The sequence below is a fragment of the Trachurus japonicus genome, chromosome 7, assembly GCF_045865225.1.
Source record: "Trachurus japonicus isolate A0001 chromosome 7, Traja_1.0".
Lineage (NCBI taxonomy): Eukaryota > Metazoa > Chordata > Actinopteri > Carangiformes > Carangidae > Trachurus > Trachurus japonicus.
Genome location: NC_140913.1, coordinates 32,611,485 through 32,636,415, shown reverse-complemented (window position 1 = coordinate 32,636,415; position 24,931 = coordinate 32,611,485). Strand labels below are relative to the sequence as shown.

Here is a 24,931-nt window from a genome sequence, read left to right as displayed (position 1 = left end):
ATCGTAATGTCCACGGAAACAAAAAGTAAAAAAAAAAAAAACCCAAATCTCAAAAGATTTAAGAATAATGTACCAAAAGTAAAATCTTAAAACGTCAGGAAAAAGAATCCATATCCAGGGAGTCGGACATCGGAGCTGCTGAGCTGCAGACACTGTAACTGCAGGACAAAGCTCACACACACACGACTAACTATCATAAAGGTGTGTGTGTGTTTAGCTGCCACTTATCTCCACCTTAAGGCATTATGGGAAGTACTTTGTCTCTCCACACACACACACACAAACCACCTGAGTGTGTGTGTGTGTGTGTGCTCTCAGCTCTCACTTTGTAGCTCCTCCCATTTTTACCATGTGGGGGAAAAAAATAATTGTTAGAACCTGATATAATTAATTAGTGTCATTAGAGACTGTGCTAGTAAATACATGAGTCATTCACACACAAACACAGAATACACACAATACACACACACACTGGACAAACCGGACCGAGCGGGGAAATTATTCCAATATTGGATCAAAACAGAAACGTGAGTGAGACGTTTTCACATTATTAAATGACGTGATGCTTCTTTTTTTTGGTAGGCTAGTTTATTAACAAGATACCGTATTCTAAAAACAAGTTCTTTATAAAATAAAAGCCTTTTTAACCCCTTACATTGTTGGGCTTTTATTCTGAAATTCTTTGGGCTTTAAACACCATGGGTCACTTTTATTTTACTTTACTTGGTTGTTTTGCTTCTCTCTTGATTTAATGTGTCTTAAATGATTATTTATCTGAATAAGCACCAAGTTTTTTTAAACAAAGGTGCTATATGAAATAAAGTTTTTTTATTATTATGAGGAAAAATAGCAATTTGTGTTTAAAAAAATGCTCAAAACAACTAATAAATGATTTAAAAAGATGATTTTAATTGATTGATCTGGTCACTAACTGACTCTAGATTGTGCAACACATGTATTTAACCCCATGTAATTGTTATTAAGTAAATTTAACACATAATCCAATAAGGTTTCCTGCCCTTTCTTGTATATTAGCACTTGTGTTGGGGGTAAAACTTCACACTTTACAGTCTCATCATATTTATACCTTTGAGATCTTATCATCAAGTCAATCACTGATACTTCTCACTCTATTAACAAACTATAGCGACTGTTGTCCGGGGGACACTTCATGTTTTCAGTCGAGCTCTTCAGATCAAACGGAGGCGCCCGCCGTGTGACCGCCGCTGATTCAGCCATTGTCATTCAAAGTGTCTCTGTGTTCGCTCCACAACTGAGCCCATTGTGAGGCACCACAGAGGTCAGATAGTGAGAGGGGGAGAGGAAGAGGGAGAGAGGGAGGGAGGGAGGGAGGGAAAGAGAGGGAGGGAAGTTGGGGAACTCCACTTGTGTAATGCAGGAGGTGAAAACGCTCGACCCACTTCGCACAGAGGAACTCCAACTAACATCCTCCACCCTCCTGCACACAAAAGCTGCTGCTGAGTGACTGTGTTGTCTGAGCTGCATGAATATAATAACCTCAGCAGACAGATGTGAATCCCTCTGTGTGCGTGTGTGTGTCTGTGTGGAAGTGTGTTACTGTATTTCAGGTTCAGTCAGAAGACGACACAGCGGCCGCTCCCTCCACTGTCTCTCAGTGTCTCTAGCTGTATGTGGGTTCCCCCGACTGTTTCCAGCCCTGGAGGTTTTTCCGTCGTCCTGCATCAAGTCCTTGTCTGTTATGAAACAACATTATCTTCCTATCTATGTATCTATTTATCTCTGTCTTGTCTTTCCACATAACAAAGACTCCTCCTGCTCCGTTTTGTTTGCAGATGCAGACATGAAAACCAAAAGGGTGAAACTCATGTTTGTCTTGTTTCTTATGGATTCATCAGCATTTTTACTGTTGAAGATTTTGTCTATAAACTGTGAGAGGACGCGTCATGATTGTGATGTTTTAGGATGAACTGTTCATCCAAATATCTAAAAACCAAAATATATATACTGTATAATTTACAGAGCTGTAAATTTTGGGGAAAAGCAACAAGTCGTCACTTCGCAGATCAGTCAGGTGATCAATTATAAATAAACACTGATTCATCATCAGATATTTGCAGCGTTAGTCTGAAGCCGGTTTGAGTTTCAGTAGCAGAAACCAGAATAATGAAACATGTCATGTCATGTTCTTCTGTGTGATTAATACACTGTTGTTGTTGTTTTTTTAATGAATCACTGAATTCATTTAGTAAAATAGGCCAAACTTCAAAATAACAATAAACTGAAACATGCAAGAATCTCATCTGAAGTAATATAATATGATAAAATATTGGTTTAAATTGGCGATGATCTGATCTAAAGCTGCAATTAATAATAATAATCATCATTTATTTGACTAATTGATTGACATTAGCTGATAGAGCTGAAGGAGACTCGTGTCATTTTATGTTTATTTAAAGCAGCAGATCATCAGATCGAACAATAAACTCAGACTGTCACATGATTTTCAATATCAGTTTGTATTGTGAAGCTTTCAAGGCCTCGGCTGGTGAATGAATGTTGTGTTATTGTGTGTGTGTTGAATCTTTTATGTAATTTCCCGGCAGTGTGAATTTCTATCACTTTCATTTGTGAAGAATTACTTAACTTTTAACTAATTTTTTTTTACACTCTACAATAAAATGAATCTGTATTCTGTACAATAAAACAGTAAAACCCTGTTGTGTTCTTCCTTTACCTGCTGAGTCAAACCATGACAACAGTACATTTTCCTCAATAGTATTTTTTGTTTTCACTAAAGTTCTTCTCTTCGATCCTGATTTTATATTTTATTGTCTTCAAAAAGAGAAGCTAAACTTCTAAGATAATAAACATTATTTATATTCAGATTCAAAGATGAGTCGATCTGAGCGGAAAGTTTCAGTACAGGTCAGGTTTTCAGGAGTTCAGGTGCATTATGGGAGTCCTGAGTCCACTGTTACATATGTGGAGGATCAATTACCTGACATTATCTCTGAGGGAAAGTGGAACGTGTAACATGACTCTGCAAAACTCACACACCTTTCCTCTTCTCCACAGGTTTTATGATGTTTAACTTGAGTCAGAGGAGTTCGACAGCGACCTGAGGTGTTGTCTGCACTGCCGCCATGGCAACTGATGGACATAGTGTGTTACATAAGGACAAAGAGCGAGGGATCAATGTTCTCAAAGTGAGAACCGTCCGGCGCAGAGTTGGCAGATGAGCAGATGAGTTTTCGTTATCTTTATGACGGCGAAGGCTGTAAAAGCTGCTCTTACTTTCAGTTGTCGGGAAACAGGAAAGATGAGACAAGCAAAAGCAGCAAGCGTTTATTTGATACCAACATAATTCTGTGTCTCAAGTGTGAAGGTTTTTTTTTTCTTTTTTGGTTCCTGAGGATTAATGACCTCCTGCTTCCTGAGCAGGTAGAATTAGTCACAGCTACGATGACAGCATGGAGCAGGAGGGGAGTCCCAGCTGCGATCCTGACAATAACTGGTTTCAGTTTATGTGAAACGAGTCTGATTCCTGTACAGTGAAGCTTTAGAGTTGAAACTTTAAGCCCCAGTATGTAACATATTTGGCTTTTTATTAGCAAAAATCAAATATGTCTTTCATAAATAGGTATTTCACTGAAGTGGAATCACAGCCACATACAAGTGAAAGCTTTCTCGTACCTTAGAATGAGTTGTTACAAGTCGTTACAAATACATAAGTGGGCGACGCACCGAACCGAGGCGGCCATGTTGCATCGCCATTTTTTTTTTTACGTTGAGTGGCAGCGTGACCGTAGGTAACCACGGAAACTCAGCGGAGCTGTCGGCTCGGCCTGTTAAAACTGTCACCACTGTGTAGTGTGAGGAAGGACGGAGGCACTGGTGTTGCATTCAGGTGCAGTCAGCAAACCAACCGGATGTCATTTTACTCCACCAGAGAAAGACGGTAAAACGTGGGTCAGGTAAACAATACGACATCACCATGACAACATATTGTCACGCCTGTATTGTTTTGCCTCGTGTTGGCGGACCACTTGTTTACATAGCCGCTTGTTTCTCCTGTTACATGCAGCGTCTGTTGTCTGTCTGACGTCTGCCCGATTTCACCTGAATGCAACATCAAGAATACGTTCAGATATGCAACCGCACCGCTAGATGGGGGGAATTCCTACATATTATACCTTTAAATTTCTTTATAGGTCAGTGTGCATCAAAGGTGACTGGATTCACTGCTGATACTACACACAAAATACATTCTTCTGTTGCCGTTTTACGATAAACTGCTGATTTCTCGGCATGAAACGTGATGTTTTAAACAGGTAGAGGACATATTTTTTTGTCATGGCACAATTCAATCGGATCACGAAATAAAACTTGGACTCCCGTTCATTCGTATGGAGATTTTTTTTCGAATTGAGGACCCATGGGGCTGCTTCCGCTTCGGCACTCTATGGGAACTATCAGCCGGACTGGAATGTGTCTCTGACCAATCCTAAAGCTCCTACTGTCGTAAAATAATCAATCCAGATCATCAAAGCTGTCCATGCCCCATCACAGCCGCCAGCCAGGGGCCATAAATCCTAACATGCACGCAATAATAAAAAATAAAAAAAACCTGAAAATACCACGATCAAACAAGAGAGCAACTTTTTTTTAATACTTGAAAGGGACCGAGTCTGACGCTGCGATGCCAGAACCAAGAGTCCGGTCACCAGGCAAATATCACAACCTCTTTTTTTTTTTTGGAAGCAAGACCCTTGTTTCCATAAAAAGCAGCCATGCATGCATCATTTACCCCTGAGTGCCAAAGCTGCTGCCATAGAAACTGAAAGAGCGCGCCCGGTGCCCACATGCCCGAGCAGAGCAGAGCTTTTGTGTTGCAAACAGCTTTTAAAGAAATATGGACTGGCACAAAAAAACACACACACACACAGAAAAACGAAGCTCAGTGAAGAGAAAGGCGTCTGCTGCTGTCGAGTCTGTTAAAGATTAAAGTATCAATAGACGTCAATGAGCCCGAGTCCAGTTCTCCTCAGTCAGTCTCACACACAAAGAGAGAAAGGAGAAGGTTTATTTACAGAGGCACCTGAACTTTACTCCAATATGACTCCTCTACGCCACTTAATACTTCAACTCAGCATGTCAGAGGGAAATACTGCAGTGATTTAGCTTTAAACTCCTGCAACACTGTCACAATGATAAACAGCAAAGGATCAAAATCAGTGTAACTGTCTTAATACCACAAATTCTGCTCCAACAACAATACAACTCTACAGATGAAGCCTGAGTACAGATTAGAACGAGGACGCTGGTCTTGACTGGTTCTCTCAGACAGCGCCCTCTAGAGCCACAGGAAGCTTCATGCAACTTCTGTTAAACAGTCTGTGAGAATCAGTCATGAAGTTAACTTTTAAATTATGGTGAATTTGCAGATGCAGTCTGACGTACAAAATAATAATGCTTTACTATAGATTTAACTACCCCACACGTATGCTAATCAAGTTTGGGTTTTACAAAAAGGAAAAATGTATTTAACTTGAGGTAATACTTCTGCACTTTTACTCACAACGTCATATTTACAGTGTAGTTGGAAACAACAGACCAAACAGAGCAGGACTGGGCTGTATTCTTTATAAAAAACGATTATTTTTGGCACACTGCCCATGCTCGAATTTTCAATTTTATAAATTATTATTATTTTCCCGCTAGTCATATAGACACTTAACAGTGAAACACAATAAACTATGGTGTTATTCATTTTCCTAATTACTTATGAGTGTTTATTTTGCACAATTATGCTATAGCATAGGCATATTTGGGATATTGGGACCCCCTCGAAAATGAGATGGCACATCTCAAGGGGCTATCCTGTAAAATAAAGTCATATAAAGTCATATTTAATTTAATGCACTGCAACATGAATGTTTCAGTTTTGGCCTGCGATGCTCCACCCTGATTCATGTCTGTCCTTCACTGAGAAGAATTTGGGCACTACTGCTTTATAATATCGATGACAGAGGCAGAAATATTCAGCAGAACCAGATTAAGATGTTCCAAGTTGTTTTACTTGTGTATGTATTTATTTTACACTGTATAACTAAATACATCCTCCACTAAAGAGTAGTGTCTTCTTTCCTCATGCCAGACAGCTGCTCTGCATGTTGTAACAGTGCAGACGCTGCCCTGTGCTCTGCCTGATCTCACCAGCTTCCCTTAAGTGTTATTGCCCCCTGAGGACTGAACATGAGCCGTTTTTATCAGTGACACTATCTTTCCACATTCCCGCTCAAATGATGCAACGCGCAAAATAAAATGCAACAATGCCACACGTCAACAGGAGGTCAGATCCTCCATGACCGTGACTGTTTTCCTCAGCAACCTCCACTGTTTGTGCGTCTATGTGCGATGACTAATCTTAGTGATTTACTGCCACAGATGGCAGTGAAACGATTTCGCCGAGCCTCTGCCTGCTTCTTTGCCCACAGCGACTATGACAATGAGCACAGTGTAGTTTACAGTGTGTGCCAGTGTTACATAATCACCTGATTACGGTCTAGACTTGCCTCAAGGCTGCTTAACAGCCTTTGAAACTTGCAAAAGGTCCAAAAATTAAATTAAAGGTGCACATGTGACATAATAAAAAAAAAATGGCAGTAGCCTACTTGCAGTTTATCACATGGAGACACAAATATCAGCACTAATGTTTCAGGTTAACAGGTTTTCTGAGGCTCCTCTGTTTTCCTGACCTGCAGGCCAGCGGGCGTACGTGCCTCCAACAACCGGAGCTCAGCTGCCCCATCACAACATCATGGTGATTCAAGTTTGAGCAACTGTGAAACATCTGGCAGCGACGCACACCAGTGACTGTTGATGTAAATATTATTGTGCAGAACAAAAATCACTGCTCATAATGGAGGAGATGTTGCTAAGCAGCCACTGTGTTCGTCACTGCAGCCGAATCGATTTTATCTTGTGTTTAATATAATATCATAGGCAGTGGTGTAGTTGAATCTGTTGGGTACATTGAAATCTAAACGCTTTTTGAGTTGGTACACTGTTCATACCGCTATGGTTAGATGTTGTAGCTAATGGGTACACTAAAACATTATGCATTTTAAGTGGTATTAACATTTTATGATATTAAACTTTGTAATTTATGTAGAATACATCAATTAAAAATCTTCATGTTTTATCTTTGTGCAAAATAAACAATCAAGCTGTTTGAATGCTGCATGAGGCTAAAGTTAACAACACTAGCTTAGATAGCTTGATTGTCAAACACTAAAAACCTTTTCTCCTGTAGGCTAATATCAAAAGTTAAAATATAATATTTGAAAATAGTGACACAATGTAAGTTAAAGATGCAACATGATATTATTTAGCTAGCTAGCTAAATAAGCTAAATTTAGCGTAATTAGCTAGCTAGCATTAGCTGATGGTAAATTTAACAGACATAGCGACCGTAACCAAGGGGATCATTAGCAAACATTTGAATGTAGCTATTTCATTCAGCTGTCATATCAATTCTGTTATAAAACTCAAGGACAATCATAGATGAAAGCAGAAGTAAGCGATCCGGTGGTTTTGGCTAACTTCCTGTCAGCCGATGGAGTTAGCAGTCCCCGCCCTCGTCCCTACGTCACCACATTCACGCGAATCCCTTGGCTGCACACACAGAGAGGACCGCCCCTTTATGCCGTTCTCTCTCCTCATTGGATAAAGGTTGTAGGATACAAGGAAAGTTTTCTCCTCGGCTTACAGCAGAGCAGAGTGACTGACAGACCCGTGTTTCAGACCAAACATTCTATGTAAGTGATTGCTGTCGGAAGATATAACTATTTAAGACTTATATTAACACAAACATTCTGCTTACTTCTGCTTTAAACATTATCACATTTACTGCTTCTAAGTAGCCTAATTTGAAGTTGACATTTATGATACTTCTGTTAAACAAACGTTTGATGTCCTTCCTGCTCTGTCAGTCCTGCATATTTCATATTAAATAACACCACTTCCCTAATAGACTAAATAATTAATCCATTAAAAAGGGGAAAAATCAATCCACAGATTGTCTGCTAATACGTGTTTTATTTGCCCCGGCTGCGTGAACTTCATGTCTGCCTCTGCTCTGTGTTCGGCTCTCAGCAGCTCACACCAGAAACAAAACAGCCACTTCCTGTAGCTGCAGGAAGCTGCTGGCGTGGCACACAGTGTTCCCGAGCGAACTCATCATCATCATCATAACGAAATTGAAGGGCTCGGTCGGCAGCAATGAGCCCGGCCCAGCCTGGCCCCGCCCCGCCGGCGTGCGCACACACACACACACACACACACACACACACACACACACACACACACACAAACAAACACACACACACAAACAAACACACGAGCGTGCACGCAAAGAAGAGACACAAACGCAGCTGGTGGCGGCTGCAGGGGAAATCCAGGAATACATTCTCCTGGCTTGTGCCGGACAGATAAAGGTACGGTAATAATAATGGCTGCATGATGAGGTCATGATGGGATTAACAATGAGATACTACACTAAAGCACAAAGCATTATGGGATGGCAGGAAGAGGAGATGATGAAGTTATGGAAAAATATTGAAGGGTGTGGCAAAACAGAGCGAGTCACAGGGTGTGTCTCTCTGTGTGTGTGTGTCTGGATTATTATAGGGGTGGTTTGTGTTTTGGTTTTGATGAGTCTGAGAGTTTCGTACAAAGTGTCAAATGAAATACGACCGACCACACTGCGTCGTTTATTTTAACTCACCAGCAGATCCACGCTCTCTCTCCGTCCCAGCGAGCCGTGCTCCACCCGCTCGCTGCCCGGCGTGAGGATGTACTGGCTCTGACCCCCGGGCGACGGCTTCATGTTGGGCAGACTGAGCGACCGCAAGTCCTTCACGCCCTGCTCCACCTTCAGCTCATCACCTGGCCGCGCTGAAACGGAAAGAAAAATGTTCTTGAGGTTGAGCTGGAAAGAAGAAGTAGAGGAGGAGGAAGAGGAGGAGGAGGAGGAGGAATCCTTTGAAAGTGAAAACTTGCACAGAAGCAGTGTTTATTTATTTTTACAGAAGAGGAAGCCACTGTGGTTAAAATGTCCAGAGAAAAAAAAACAAAAAACACTTTTTCTTTTCGACTTTTCTCTCTCTTTCTCTCTCTTGTTTCCAGGTTTGAGTCATGTTTAATCTCAGCACCACACCCACAGTTTTAGGCTCAGAGTTTATTTTCTTAAACTCAATCCTTCAGCAGGCTTTTATAAAGATGGCAGGAGAGATAATACAGACTAAAATCAGTCATACCTGACTTGGCTGTTTGTTTGTTTTTTTTGTCCACTTGGAGGCAGCAAAAACAAACCTTAAACTACTACATTGTGTCAACTTTTAAAGCTGATAGATACTCAACGGATACAGATTGATATTATTAATCATTGAAAGTTGTGCATTTGGCAAAACACAGTGAAATAAATCATAAAAAATAACAAGCAAGGTCTTGCCATCCATCTTTGATATAAAAATATTGATGATAGCAGCTTTAACATGTGTTTAACATTGTATAATTTTGATTAAACGTGTTTAGCGTCTGCAGTAAAACAGAGCAGGACTTGATAGACTCTCAGACTCTCAGACGTCACGTGACTGAGCAGCTGTGGATTGTTCAGACTGTATGTGACTCCAGACTGTGGTCAAGAGGTGCGACCGTTTCAAAGGAACAGCGTTTAGTCACGGCAGTGGATCCTTTTTCTTTTTAGGACTGCTTTTTAAAGTGGGCCTTTGATGCAAAAACAAGTGTAAGTGCAGAGAACACTGTCTAATAAGGAGCTAGAAGAGTTATCGTGTTGGTTTTTAATGCTCCTAAACTGTGGAATTAAGAGTCATAAGATTGAACAAATGACTGACACACTTTCTCTTGTGGGTCTGATTGTGTTTAGGGAGGCAGTCTTCTTCTTTTCCCTCCTGGGTGTGACAGGAAGCTGCAGCACCATCTGTCCTGCTGCTCAGTCATTGTTAACAGCAGCAGATAAGAATAGTGAGATGTCTGAAATACACCAGGACACGTTGAATAAAGGCTTTTCACAAGAAGGAGGACGTTCAGCGTTTTCTATCCTCCTATTATTTTCCCTTATTTCTAGGAAGTGAAACATCATTGTAACAGAATTAGAAACAAGCACCACAGTGACCCATCTGCTCCCCAGTGGTGGTGTTGTTGTTGTTGGTTATTTACAAAAGAAAAGAGGAGAAATCTGTTTGGAATAAAAAACGAGACACTTAAATTGTTTGATGTGTCAGTTCTGGGTTTACGGCGGTGAAGTGATCTTACATTTTGTTGTTTCCTCTTCAATTTTACATTTTTTACGGCTCATTTCCTTTTTAATTTTCAGAGGATAAAAGACAAAGAGGGATTTTCGGGGGGGCGTTTAATCAGCCTGCAGCAAAAAAAAACCCCATCAGGGTCCACTTAGTCAGAAAATTCAGCTTAAACAGTAACTGATGCTGCCCGGCTGTTTTAAAACACATTGCATGTGTCAGGGAAGAAATGGACTGTTTAATACCATAATAAATAAGTTGTGTACTTATTCTACAACAGGAAGGAAACACTGTAGTTGATAGTTAATATTATTAGATAAACAAAAAGATCAATGACTGAATGAGCAATAAAATCCATGTGGGAGAAGAGCTTTAAATTATGCCAATAAATATTAGAAAATAAAACATAACAGAGCAACAGGAAGGAGTAAAAGCTGTGAATAAGCATACATGGAAAAAAAGGGCACAAATAAAATGAAAAATAAATATATTTTTTACAATTAAAAGGTCAATTTATCTATTTTGCATTGAATCGTTTATGCATTTCTACCTTTATTTTTATGCTTCATTTCACATGAAACGTCTGACCTAATGCACTGTAAGACTTTGTAATGAATCCTGTTCATTATATTTACTCTATCTAGCTTCTATGTGGCTGCTTTCTTTGCTTCAGTGTGTGTCAAATGAAACTGTGCCATGAATTTGACACCAGTTTTGTCTGCAGCAGCGGTGCTCTGTCCAGTCCAGATACACAACTTTCCTAATTTCTTCCTGCATCAAAATATCTATAAGCAAAGATGTTAGCCGCCTAAAAAAAGGGCAGTAAATCCTTGTTAAATGTGTGGCAGTGACTCAGTCGGAGGAGAGGACATCGGTGCAGGGTGTGGTGGCTGATTCAGTGTCTGTCTGTCTTTTTGTGTGTTTTTTTTTACCTTTGACTTTGAGGTAGTGTCCTCCGAAGCGGTACGCCTCAAAGTTGAGGGACAGAGGCGTGTTGGACTGATCCAGGAACAGGTCGACCCGGGACAGCTCGATCCCGTTCCTCTCGAACACCGGACCCAGAACCTCTCTGGTTAAAAAAGAAAAGAAAACAACAACAGAGCTGTTAGTTCTGGTTCTGACCAGACCGGTGTGCACTGCAAATACTCAAATATCTTACCAAGAATATTTGTCTTATTTCTAGTCAAAATGTAATGTCTAGTCAAAACAATTCTCATTATACTTAAAATAAGTAATAAAATAAAATAAATAGTAAAAAGTAGCTTGTTTTTAAGACACATTTTACTTCTTTCAAGCATATTTTCACTTGAAATAAGTAGAAAAATCTGATAGTGGAGCAAGTTTTTCTTCCTTATTACAAGCACAAAAAACTTGCTTTCACTGGCAGATTTTTCTACTTATTTCAAGTGAATATTTGTTTGAAACAAGTGAAAATGATCTAAAAACAAGTACATTTTTAGGTGATGAGTCTTATTTTAAGTGGAAAGAGATTAGTTTTGACAAGAAATGAGACATTTTGACAAGAAATAAGACAAATATTCTTGGAAAGATTTTGAGTTTTTGCAGTGTAGATGAGAGTCTTGACGTGTTCGCTCTCCTCTCACCCCAACGTCTTCTTTTTCATGGCAGGTACGATCTCTGTGTTTATGTCCACGTTGAGATCGAACTTGAGGCTGAAGCACTCCTTACTGGGGTCCTGCAGGGGGGAGGAGGAGGAGGAGGAGGAAGAGGGGGGATAAACGGACACAGTGTTAGTTTATACAGGTGGGGCTGGGCCCCTATGTGAGCTCTCAGCAGGATCCACAGGGGGGCTCCTTCTCACTGCACAGAGCAGCCTGGGAGACACCATTGTGTTATATCATCATCATCATCATCATCATTGCAAGTGAGAATAATGGCGGCTACTTTCATAACCACACATCACCCTCTGCTTGTACCGTGACAAACAATGCTTCTACAAATAACTCAGAGTTACACAACAGGTGACAACAAATCTTGTAAAAAAAAAAAAATGAGAGAGTGCTTTCATGTTGGGGGTGGGGTGTGTGTGTTTTTGTGTTCATGGACCTGTGTGTACGACTACTTACATCAGTGTGTCGTCTCCTCGGCTTCTTCTTCACCAGCTTCAGTCCCCCTGTTTTACGATCCCTGCAAAACAGTTACACACACACACACACACATATTTATTTATATTTTGCACAGTTAAAAATACACAAAGTAAAAGGAACAATTTGATCATTTACAGTGCTGGAAGAGGTGAAAACTATGGTTAACAATGAAATATGTCATAAAGAAGAAGACAACAGAACATGCAAATGAACAATCAGAAATATATAAATCATAATAATAAAAGGAAAGTTTTAAGGAAATTAGTTTTAAGGAGATTACACAAAGAAAGTAAGTGTGTGTCTTGTCAGTACAGCCAAGGTTAAAAGCAAAACAACAATGCTCACATGCATAAATACGGACTTTTTCATTGTTACTAATATTACTGCTGCGATCATGATTTCTGTTTGCTTCATCTCCTCTCGCTGATCTTGTGCTCTGTGTTTTTAGATTAGCATATTGCTGTTGTGATGTTGTGTCATGCACTTTCTTCTATCTCATACTGTTAATAATATGCTCTGTGTTTTTAGAATAGCCGTGGACTATGGACTGGTGTTGACAATTAGCATTATGTGCTAAAAAACACCCAAGCAAAGCATCTGTGGTACTGGAACAGTGTCAATGTATTTGTGATGTCCATATCAAATACAATAAACATACATACATACATTTATGCCAGAGAAGTTACATTTACAGAGCAGAAAGTTAAATGTTTCAGACATCCCGTGTAACCTTTTACAGATGAGCATTTTTCTGCTAAATGGGAATGTGTGTTCCATAATTTGACACTGTACCATATTGTAAATTGGCCTCACATTTTGGAGGATGAAGATAAAAAACATTTATGGGTTGACTGAGTATGCACTGCAAAAAATCAAATATCTTACCAAGAATATTTGTCTTATTTTTAGTCAAAATGTCATTTCTAGTCAAAACAAATCTCATTATACTTAAAATAAGACTCATCACATTTAAAAAGCAGCTTGTTTTTAGACACTTTTTCCTTCTTTCAAGCATATTTTCACTTAAAATAATCTGATAGTGGAGTAAGTTTTTCTTCCTTATTACAAGCACAAAAAACGTGCTTTTACTGGCAGATTTTTCTACTTATTTCAAGTGAAAATGTGTTTGAAACAAGTGAAAATTATCTAAAAACAAGTACATTTTTAGGTGATGATTCTTATTTTAAGTGGAAAGGGATTGTTTTCATTATAAATGAGACATTTTGACAAGAAAGAAGACGAATATTCTTGGAAAGATTTTGAGTTTTTGCAGTGTGGACCTGAGAGTTTGTTCTAAAATAGTGAGCGTTATCATACATATGAGAAACTGGTAAGTGAGCATCGAGAAGCGATTTAAAATCTGCAGAGGAACAACACGTCGTGTCGGAGCGGATAGTGGACAGAAAAGGAGTGGGAACACATCATCAGCAGTGATATAATGGAGGTTACTGACCCACGGTCGTTGCTCCCCTCGTCCTCTTCCTCCAGGTCGGAGGGGGGGCTGGTGCGTGGGGGACAGGAGCGCGTGGACACGTTCCGAGCCAGGATGGAGGCTAAAGGTTAAGAAAACACAACAGTCATTCCTCCGGTTACATCACATCCAGGGCAACAACAACGAGGCTGAATATCAGGCTTTAAATGGTCGGATTCTGGCCTTAGTTTGTGCAGGTTTGAGATTTCTGCCTCCTCCACCACAATACACTACGACAAGTTTGGAAAGTGACTCTTTTTGTGGTGTGCACATTACATCCAAACACTCACAACAGTATTGTCTCTGTGCAGAATCAGTGTCCTTGTTTTTTCTGGTTCAGAGGTTTATGTCCTTCTTGAATAAAAGCTTCATAATAAATCCACTTAGAGAAGAAAAAATAAACAGTCCTCCTTGTAACTCCGACACTCGGCCAAGAATCCTCATGTTTTTTGGATTTCCTTCAGTGTCAAAGTAAAACAGTGATAGTTGTTTGTCCATCCATGGAAACATGAGCTGCTAACAGATCATTCAGTGTAGTTTTAATGCAGCTAATAGATAAGATCGACGTCTGACTGTTGAAACTCCTGCTCTTCAAACGTTTTTGCTGGTAGAAAGTGTTCCTAGTGAGGAGGCAGATTATCCAGAGCAGGAGAAACTTCTTAGTGCTGCAGCGAGTTTAACAAACTAAATTCAATAAACGTCCAATTGTGCTGGAATGGAGGCAAAAATCTCAGTGATGAATATCTCAAAGCCCTGGGCAAAGAGTATAAAACACTGCATGGCTAGTTAGCACTAGCCTGGCTCCAGACGGCCAAGACTGAGTTCAGTTCACTCAAATAGATGTGGAGCCGCCAGAGAGACACTGTCAGCCAATCAGAGCTGTGCAGGCAAGGATTAAAAAATGATGTGGTCATCTTCCTGCAACCACAACCATGAAAAACCATAAATAATGGCGGGAAAACTGCCACAAAGATGGCTTTAACTAGTGCAGAGGAGGTTAAAACGGTGCAGGTTGTTGCAGAGCAAAATTAAAAACAAAAGCAAACATCCATCCAGACAACATAAAGTCAAACTGTATGGATTAAAGGGATAACTAATGTTCTTTCTCTCTGCAGAGCCACTTGTGTGTTTTATAATATAAACACTGTAAATATGAACTAGTTTAAAGGGATAGTTCAACATTTTGGTAAATTGGCCCATTGCCATAATCCCTAGTATATAGTCATAGCAGTAGGTTCGTTACCTTTAATTGTCGGTGCAAGCTATTTTTAGAACGGCGGAGCAGAGCCGTGAGCTGCTCGGAGCTACGCTACGGAGGCTCATGGGATTTCTTGGTTTCCCTCATCAAGCTCATCAAATACACAATCCAACAACTCCACAACGCTCTGGTGGACAAGTTGTGACCTGCACATTCACCACGCTATGAGATAATAACACAACGTTATGAGACAGAGTTGTTTTAGAGGTAAATACAGAGACTGCTTGATGAAAAACTGTCCCTGAAGGCAACACGCATCAGTGGTTTTGCATGAATTTACCTCTAAAACAACTCTGTCTGGTAACGTTCTGTTATTATCTCATAGCGTGGTGAATGTGCAGGTCACAACTTGTCCACCAGAGTGTTTTGGAGTTGTTGGATTGTGTAGGCTATTTGATGAGTTTGATGAGGGAAACCAAGAAATCCCATTAGCCTCCGCAGCACCTCACGGCTCTGCTCCGCCGTTCTAAAAATAGCTTGCACCGACAACTAAAGGTAACAAATCTACTCCTAAATCTATAGGGATTATGGCAATGGGCCAATTTGCCAAAATGTTGAACTATCCCTTTAAGCAAAACTAAGCAGTAATCTGATCAGATTATGGTTAAAAAAGGTAAATGAGAACATAAACTATAAACAGCCACAGCGACAGTGTTCTCATAAATAAACCGAGTGATCAAACAAATCATAAAAGCCAAACTTTGAATTTCCTGGTCACACACACATGTGAGATGAGAGTGTTTGCCTTATTTAGACACAATAGGAACTCAGTGTGTCCTTGATATTTACACAGTGAAATCCGGTAATGAAGCTCCAGCTACGTATGACATCATCATGACTGTCAGAGCAGTGAACACACCAAATACAGACACACACACACACACACACAGTCTTGGATAATAAACTTTCATGGTCAGAACATATTGATCACATGAAGAAAATGGGTAAAAGTATTGCAGTGACAGACTAAAATTAAGTCTCCTAACTTTCATGAGAAATCTGATTAACAGTAAAAAAAAAAAAACCCACAATATTTCTCAGATCAGATTGTGTTCACCAGAAATGTCAACAAATACTGTATGCAACCAGACAATCAAGATATGATCATTTATTGGCACCTAAACCAAGAACAAACTTTTTTAAAACATACTGTAATATACAGAGCCAGTATAGGATGGAACACATTACCTAACAACATCAAAAATATTAACTCAAAACACATTTTTAAAAAGGTAGTAATATACTATTTAAATAAATTGTAAATTCAATGAGTAAGAAATATATAATGTATAATAATTTATTATAGGAATTTATTTGTGGGTTGAACTGTTGTGGTAATATAATGTGATGTATGATGTATTCTTTGTACCTAATAATGTAGTTTGCTGTTTGTGTATATGATGAGGTGTTACAGCGATCAATGTGAGTATGTATTATGTTCTTTTTAAAAATGCATTGGGGCCTAACCCCAGGAAGAATAGCTAATGTCATGACAACGGCTAATGGGGATCCTGTAAATAAACAAATAAACAAAAAAACACCACGAGACGTTAACTTACCTTGAGGTTGTAAGTCAAATCGGGGGTGCCGGTCAAAGTGCATGTTGTCTGTGTTCTCTGAATGGTAGCGTGAGTCACATGACTCACACAGGTGAAGGGGGCTTTTGCTATTCAGGTCTTGACAGTCTGGGTGGTGGCAAACCTGCACAGAGAGAGGGGGGGGGCGGGGCAAGAGAGAGAGAGTCAGGTCAGTACACAAGGTCCTTGTGTTAAAAAACAAAACAAAAGTATTTTTAAAGACTGGGCCGAAGTGAAAAGGGCAAAACAGTCACACACATTTAGAATAAACAGCTCCCTGCCTCACTATTGTTCCTGCCACAATTAACTGACCACAGCTCTGCCACGGGGCATTCCTGAGGTTTGGTGGCTCCCCCTCCCCACCATCTGCCCCCCACCCCCCCCCTCCTCTCCATCAGTGGGATGAAGAAAACTAATAGACTTAAGACTATAGAGTCAAGTTTTTTTTCACCTCGTGTGCCGATCTGATCTGGGAACAGCTTACCCCCGCCGGCCTTACCTAATCCAAAATAGCCTCTCGAGGGGTGACAATGACACTGATCACAGGTCAGCGACTGGGAGCCGCACACTGCAAAAACTCAAAATCTTACCAAGAATATTTGTCTTATTTCTGGTTAAAATCTCATTTCTAGTCAAAACTAATCTCATTATACTTAAAACAAGACTCATCACATAAAAATTAGCTTGTTTTTAGACACTTTTTACTTCTTTCAAGAATTTTTCACTTGAAATAAGTAGAAAAATGTGATAGTGGAGCAAGTTTTTCTTCCCTATTACAAGCTCAAAAAACTTGCTTTCACTGGCAGATTTTTCTACTTATTTCAATTGAGAATTTGTATGAAACGAGGGAAAACTGTCTAAAAACAAGTTAATTTTTAGGTGATGAGTCTTATTTTAAGTGGAAAGAGATTAGTTTTGACTAGAAATGAGACATTTTGACAAGAAATAAGACAAATATTCTTGGAAAGATTTTGAGTTTTTGCAGTGCAGAGCTGCAAGCGGCCAGAGGAGCTGAGGCGACAGGCGGCAGAAGGAAGCAGGATTAAGGATCTCTGTCTCAGGCCAGACAGATCCGACCCCCTCTTACTCCTCTTACCCCCCTGCTGCTGCTGCTGCCCCCCTCCCCTCCTCTCCCCTCCCCTCATCGCTATCTTCCCCTCACCTCAGTATTGAACCAGGCTGCACATCTACCTCACTCCACCCTGGACGCCATCATGCACACCCAGCCCAGGAAGTATAGGGATGTATGGGGAGATACAATAGAGGTCCTACTAATGTATTTCCTGTAATTGTTTCCATGTACTAAGGAGGAGCACTGTGTCTGTGCATGTGTGTGTGTGCAACTGTGCATGTGTGTGTGTGTGTGTGTGTGTGTGTGTGTAAATATGTGCTCATGTGATCAACCGGGGGGGTTGGAGAGCAAGCTGTGCAGTCGAGCCTTCATGTAAACACAACAGCTATAGATACACATGAAACCAGAGCAGCTCCCTGACTCAGGCCTCGTCTAGGTCACTACACTGCTGCAGAATACACAACACATATTTAAAAGACAACAATATTAAAAAGACAAATAAATCTGATTGACAAGAGCTGTGACACTGTGTTTACGCAGAGAAGGTGGTAAACTTTTCAAGTAAAGGCATGGACTGTTCGTCCATCTCAAGGTGCAACTGTCCGTCTTTACAGCTTGAGCACTTGGTGCGGAAGTTAGTAGCCTATGCACAGACTATTCTCAGTGGTTTTACTCTTTCAGTGCAGTACAGTGCATGTGTCGACCTGTCCCTTTTCTTTAAGACAAAATATACCCAAAAAAGACAAAGGAAAAGGAGGGAATGACATCATTACACAAAATACTTTGAATAAGTAGGGGGAAGATGGCTAAGTGCTGAGGTTGAGGGGACCATATACATTATTATAGCTGCAACTACACACAACAGAGATTTAGTGCCAGTCAAGTGATTCAGATTTTATAGTTTAGTTTAGTTTATTAGTTTAATAAGGGACAATGTGCATTGTGCAATTACATTAATCATTTAAAGGAAAAAAAATGAAAAGATTGTTGCACCAGATTTAGCTCCCAGCTAATTTCCATCTGTAGTCCCTACCCTTATAACCCTTATAACAGCTATAGCCCCCTCCCCTCCTCCCTCTGGTACTCTACCGTCGAGTCTGTGGAAAGCGACTCCATGTCCCCGTCCAGCAGGCAGGAACCCACCACCACGACCCCAATAAACATCCAGCTCACTCGCTGCTCGCCGCCTCTCCGCCTCGGCCCTGCTGACTGACTCGCCTCGCCTCTGTCCACAAGCCACAATGACGAGCCGCCCTGCACTGCCTTATTAATCCACTCCTCTCAATGTCTAGCCAGGTATAATCGCAAGACTTTAAGGAGGTCGCAGGGCCGGTGGAGGACAGAAGAGAGGAGGGAGGGAGGAGAGGGATAAAGTTAAGGGAGGGTGAGGGTGAGGAGTCCCAGTAAAGATATAAACCCAAGGCAGGAAGGAAGGAAAAAAAAAAAAGGTCCATCCAGAAGCTTTTCAGAAGTACAAAGCCCCCCTAATCTTGCAGCCTAATTGGTGCCTGTGCTCTGTCAAAGCCATCTGACAGTCCTGCAGAGATTAAACAGCCCGCTCTCAGCTCCGCCAGCCAGGGTCTTCTCCTCTTTTTCCTCTCTCTCCCTTTCTTCTCTTGTCCTCTGCCACCACCAGCACCGACTCCTCCCTTCCTCTCACAGTCACTATACGGTCACTAAAACTATACCCAAGACTGCAGACAGAGAGGTTTTAAAATAGAAAGAGACCGAGAGCGAGACTGAGAGGAGAGCAGTCGGCTAAACAAAATAAAGAGGATGGGCCGTGTTTACACTAGTGAGCATGACGCTCTCCCTACAATAAACACAGCAGGGTTAAAGGATAATTCCAGTTTATTACAAACTTGGGCCTTATTTTCATAATATTGACTATCTGTATTGTACCTCATAAAGTCATTGATAGGATCTGGGAACTGCAATAAAATGGCAAAAACATACAGAAAGAAATATGATGCAGTCATACCAGTCTTGTGTTATTATTACTGAGGACAATAATAATGGCTCCAAGTGTGACAATAAAAAACAGGCTAAAGTTGGTATGAATCGATTTTTTTTTTAATTGATCACATGAATATAGAGAGATAATTCTGTAGTTTTGCTGAGCTCAACAGGGCATTTTAGCATCTTTCAGTTCATTATTGTGGTTTTCAAGCAAACAAGAAAACACACACACAAGCTAGAAACAGCAGACAAAGTCAAGTAAAGCTAGTAAAGTCAATACCAGATTCCTAAAATGGACTCAAACACGACTTTAAATGAATGCTAATGCTGGTAACAACAAGTTCATCGTGGTGCCAACTTGAAAGGTTAAAGGTGTTAGCTACAAGTTTAATTCCTCCCAGCCAGTAGGTATCCCACTCACACTCGCCCGCTCTCGCTCCAACCTTCAGTTGTACTGGTTGCCAGGTAACACGCCTATAGGGAGCGGCTAGTAGCTAAAGCTAAGCTAACGCTAACTGTATTTAACGAGCAGCAGCAGCTCCGGTGTTGACGGCGGACTGGAAACATCTGAATCATTTCACGCTAACTCACCTGCTGACGAACCCGACAAACCTGCAGCATCCCGCCTGCACCGGAAACGTTACAGTAGTGGCTGACCATTAGCATTAGCACAATGCCATTTCTCCACAGAGCTATCACGATCTGGCCCCTGAGCTCTGCCTCACGTGACATCAACAGCATGTCGACATTGCCAATGTAGCCTAACTATATTCTGGACCTGTAAAAACATTTATTTTCTATACTATAATTTTTTTTTCAGTAAAATTAATACTTTTATTCTGCACCCCTTTAGACGTTCTGTTATTTTTGAAAAATTTATCGTTTTGATGAAAAAGTTGTAGCTATGAACTTTAAATATTTGACAGTTGCGGCCTCCAACTGCTGCAAAAACTGCTGCAAAAATTTAACTTTCGTATAATTATTAACACGTAGCCATGAGCCATGCTAACAAAACACTGTGAAGCTGCTAGCAGTAGCTATGAGCTAAATGCTAATGTAACCTGCTAATCACAGTGATAATGCTAACATGATGATGGTGAGCTGGAATAACACTTAGGCCTAATATTTTCATTGCCATAGTTAACCTTGATAGTAGCCTACCTATGCTAATATTTTCTATTTACACTAAAAAAAAAACTGGAGCAGCTGAAGCTATAAGATCTGCAGGTAGAGTAAATTCTCCAATAGAAACCCGGGCCAATAACTTGGTCAGGTCAGACGACCTTGTTTTGACCACGTTTGTGCCGAAAATGAATGATCGTGAGTCCGGCTGCATCGGGTCTGGGTTTGAATAGACATGGGTCGGACCTGGTCACGTTTTAATTTTCAAGACCGTTGAGAACTCTAGAATGAATGAAGCAGCTTAGAAAGTGCTCAAACAGGCGATCGTGGGCTTTGAGAGGTTTTGTACATTCACAGGAACTTGCAGAAAATAGAAATAGACCCGGCTTCTAACTGAGACTCGGCTTTTATTTGCTGAAACCTGGAGCCAGACCCGTTAGACCAGGGGTCTCAAACTCAAATGAGCTGGGGGCCACTGCTGGCACTGTCATCTCAGTGGGGGGCCACTTCAGTGTTCGAGACAAGTATATAAAAAAAAAAAATTCTGAAAACGGGGTTTATTTTCAAATATTGTATGATAATTAGGGCTGTCAAACGATTCAAATTTTTAATCGCTATTAATCTCAAAATTTCCTGATCGCATCTTTTTCATTTTTGCTTGAAATACCAGCAATATGAATGGAAAGCATAAGAAACATCCAGATCTGGACGTTTCTTATGCTTTCCATGCTTTCCAAATACCATTTTCATGGTATTTAAAAATCATCTGTCAGAGAGAGAGAGAGCATCCTCGTTTGGTGACAAGAACAAGTTCTCTAGTGTAGGAACATGAGGAGAAAAAACATGCAGGTTTTCTGTAACATTATAAAACGGCGCCCCCCACCCCCTTACACACGCGCACGCACGCACGCACGCACGCACGCACACACACACACACACGCACGCACACACACACACACACACACCACCCCTCCACCCCCCTCCCTCCCTCACCAGGCTGAATGAACGGGCAATTGAGGGGGGAAAAAAAAACTCGCTTGTCGAAGCGGCAGCTCTACGTCGCGCACAACCACAATAACGTCAACAACAGCAACAGCAACATGTTGCAGTGGATTATCACCGTTTGACCACGGGGCAGAGAGAGCAACTCCTCACAGTACAAATGCACGGTCGTCGGTGTGACGTGCAGAGCAGCAGGACGACTCCTCAGTCCATGAGTTTCATGTCTCAGACCGGATCATGTAAATCCAGCTGCAGAAATATCCGGGGGAGGGGAGCGCCGCGGTAACCGTAGTAACTCACACACACTCAGACACAGACACGTACACCGACCTGGAGAGACAGCCCCTGCTGCCGACCTGTGTGGCCACGTCTGGAGAGAAGCAGCTTCTCTGTTTCCCAAAACTACGGAGCGACCCGAGGCTAGCGCATTAATCGCGCGTAAAAAAAAAATAGTGCCATTAAAAGCATTTTGCGCTAACTTTGACAGCCTTATTTTTTACGTCAAGACGCGGGCCGGATGTAGGGGGGCCGCGGGCCGGATGTGGCCCCCGGGCCGGGAGTTTGAGACCCCTGCGTTAGACCCAGTACAGGAGACCAGAGTCTGTTTGAGACTTTGAGGCTTTTATTTTAAAATTGACGGTATTTGGTCACAATCCAAACAACAAGACTTGAAGATGAGAGATCACCACAGTTATAATCCATCCTGACTGTTAACATGAACATCCAAGTTTCATAGGAATCCATCAAGTAGTTGGGATTTTCAATCTGGGACAAAGTAGTGGAAGGAAGTTTAGATTCATAAACTCATATCGATTCAAGCTGAAAAAAAAAAAAAAAGACAGGAAATTCTTACTCAAGTGTTGGTGGGTTTTTTTTGTTTTATGACGTTAATTAAGTGAGATCCTGCTCAGTCTTGTTCTCACAGTGTGATGGTTATTGTAAAAGGATGATGATGACGATGGGAACAGCAGCGTGAAAACACTCTGTTTCAGATATTTCTCAATCACTGCAGCTGATGACGTTTGGCAGGTTGCAGACACAGAAGAGGAGTGTTTCAGCCCCCGACTGACTGACTCACTGACCTCAGCCCGCAGCCACCGAGGACCGAGGCTTCACGGCAGTCGCAGAAATCTGTTACAACATCACCTACTTTATAACGCTTGACTCTGAAGTCAGCGTCGGTGCACAGTTTTCACACGGCGCGGTTGAATGTCCCATCGCACACAGGTGCTATCTTCTCCAGCGAGGTGCAGACGGAGACGAGCAGTCGGCCCCCCGAGCGAAAACCACGATGCCATATTTAGACAATGGGGTAGAGATTGAAGGTTTATAAGGCCTCTCCGCTTATTGTGAAGATGAGGCGTTCACATTCCTGCTGCAGCAGAGCACATCTGACGCTTTAGCCAAGACAAACGAGAGCATCATCATCGCAGGAGGAAGAAAAGACCAAACAGCACCAAACCGGGTAAAATAAAATAAATAAATAAAAAAAAACCTAAAAGGAAAAATCCTAGAAAAGCCTGACAGGTAACCCTGAAGATATACACCAGGCAGATTTTTGCAATAGTGAACATTCCTATCAATGAGAGGAGTGATTGACGACCTGATTTTGATTATCTGGACTTTTTCTAAGGATCTGAACCTGGATCAGTTTTTCCAGCCTCAGTCAAGTGTGAATGTACACTGCAAAAACTCAAATATCTTACCAAGAATATTTGTCTTATTTCTAGTCAAAACAAATCTCATTATACTTAAAATAAGACTTCTCACATAAAAAGTAGCTTGTTTCTAGACACTTTTTACTTCTTTCAAGCAGATTTTCACTTGAAATAAGTAGAAAAATCTGATAGTGGAGCAAGTTTTTCTTTCTTATTGCAAGCTCAAAAAACTTAGCCTCATAAACCAGCTTCTCGCGGAAGTGCGTTTCATTTCATTCCGAGGGAGAGTCTGGCCTCATCCCCATTCTAAGCGTTTGGACTGAAACCCTCAGAAGGCCGAGCCAATCAGCGTCGCCCGCTATGATCGACACAGCACGTTGGCCAATCAGGGACCAACTGGTGCAAAGCCCCGTCACTACACCAACTTGCTGATTGGCTGAATGGGGTTGTCTGTCAACGCTACTACCAAAGATATTAAACCGTCTTTGCTACTACTCCCGCCCAGCTCCCGCCCACCCCAAACGCTTAGAGGGGGGATGAGGCCAGACTCTCCCGAAAAATTAAATGAAATGCATTTCCGCGAGAGGCTGGTTTACGAGGCTACAAAAAACTTGCTTTCACTGGCAGATTTTTCTACTTATTTCAAGTGAATATTTGTTTGAAATAAGTGAAAATGATCTTAAAAACAAGTTCATTTTTAGGTGAGGAGTCTTATTTTAAGTGGAGAGAGATTAGTTTTGACTAGAAATGAGACATTTTGACAAGAAATATGACAAATATTCTTGGAAAGATTTTGAGTTTTTGCAGTGTAGGAGAAGCAAAGGAGGAGGACAGCTGACGGGCAAAACATGCGTGTCACATACTGGGAGTTTATGAACGTGTTGCAAGACAACATGTGTCATGTGAGTGTGTGTTGCGTGTGCCCGCCCACACACACACACACACACACACACACACACACACACACACACACACACACACACACACACACACACACACACACACACACACACACACACACACACACACACACACACACACACACACACACACACACACACACACACACACACACACACACACACACATATATCCCCTCAACGCTGCATGCCTGCTCTCAGATCTGCCCGGATTAGTGGGGAGGTTCAGGGGAGCATGAGTGACTGACTGTAGATGAAACAATTTATGCACACACACAAATGTATACACAAACACACATACACACAATGCCCCACCTTCATATACACACACACACACACCCTCCCCGACAGCTGAGAACACACACCGGCCCCCACAGCGGCCCTCGTCCCGGCTTAGCACGTCCAACGCCACGTGGCAGCACCTGCTTATGCACCCTTGTTTCCACACATCCTGCAAACACGCCAATTCACCACACG

The 24,931-nt window shown here is 41.4% G+C and overlaps 1 protein-coding gene across 1 annotated transcript in view; it reads right to left on the bottom strand.

Moving 5' to 3' along the window:
• Positions 1-24,931, bottom strand: part of plekhg5b (pleckstrin homology domain containing, family G (with RhoGef domain) member 5b) — a gene marked incomplete at its 3' end in the record, with an annotated part of 104,202 nt that overhangs the window by 19,774 nt on the left and 59,497 nt on the right. Inside the window, exons 3-8 of the mRNA XM_085783242.1 lie at positions 16,704-16,845; positions 13,869-13,968; positions 12,395-12,455; positions 11,912-12,003; positions 11,240-11,376; positions 8,771-8,940 (exon numbers count right to left, since the gene is read on the bottom strand). Of these exons, the coding sequence (XP_085639368.1) occupies positions 8,771-8,940; positions 11,240-11,376; positions 11,912-12,003; positions 12,395-12,455; positions 13,869-13,968; positions 16,704-16,845 (702 nt within the window). The remainder of the gene's footprint in view (positions 1-8,770; positions 8,941-11,239; positions 11,377-11,911; positions 12,004-12,394; positions 12,456-13,868; positions 13,969-16,703; positions 16,846-24,931) is intronic.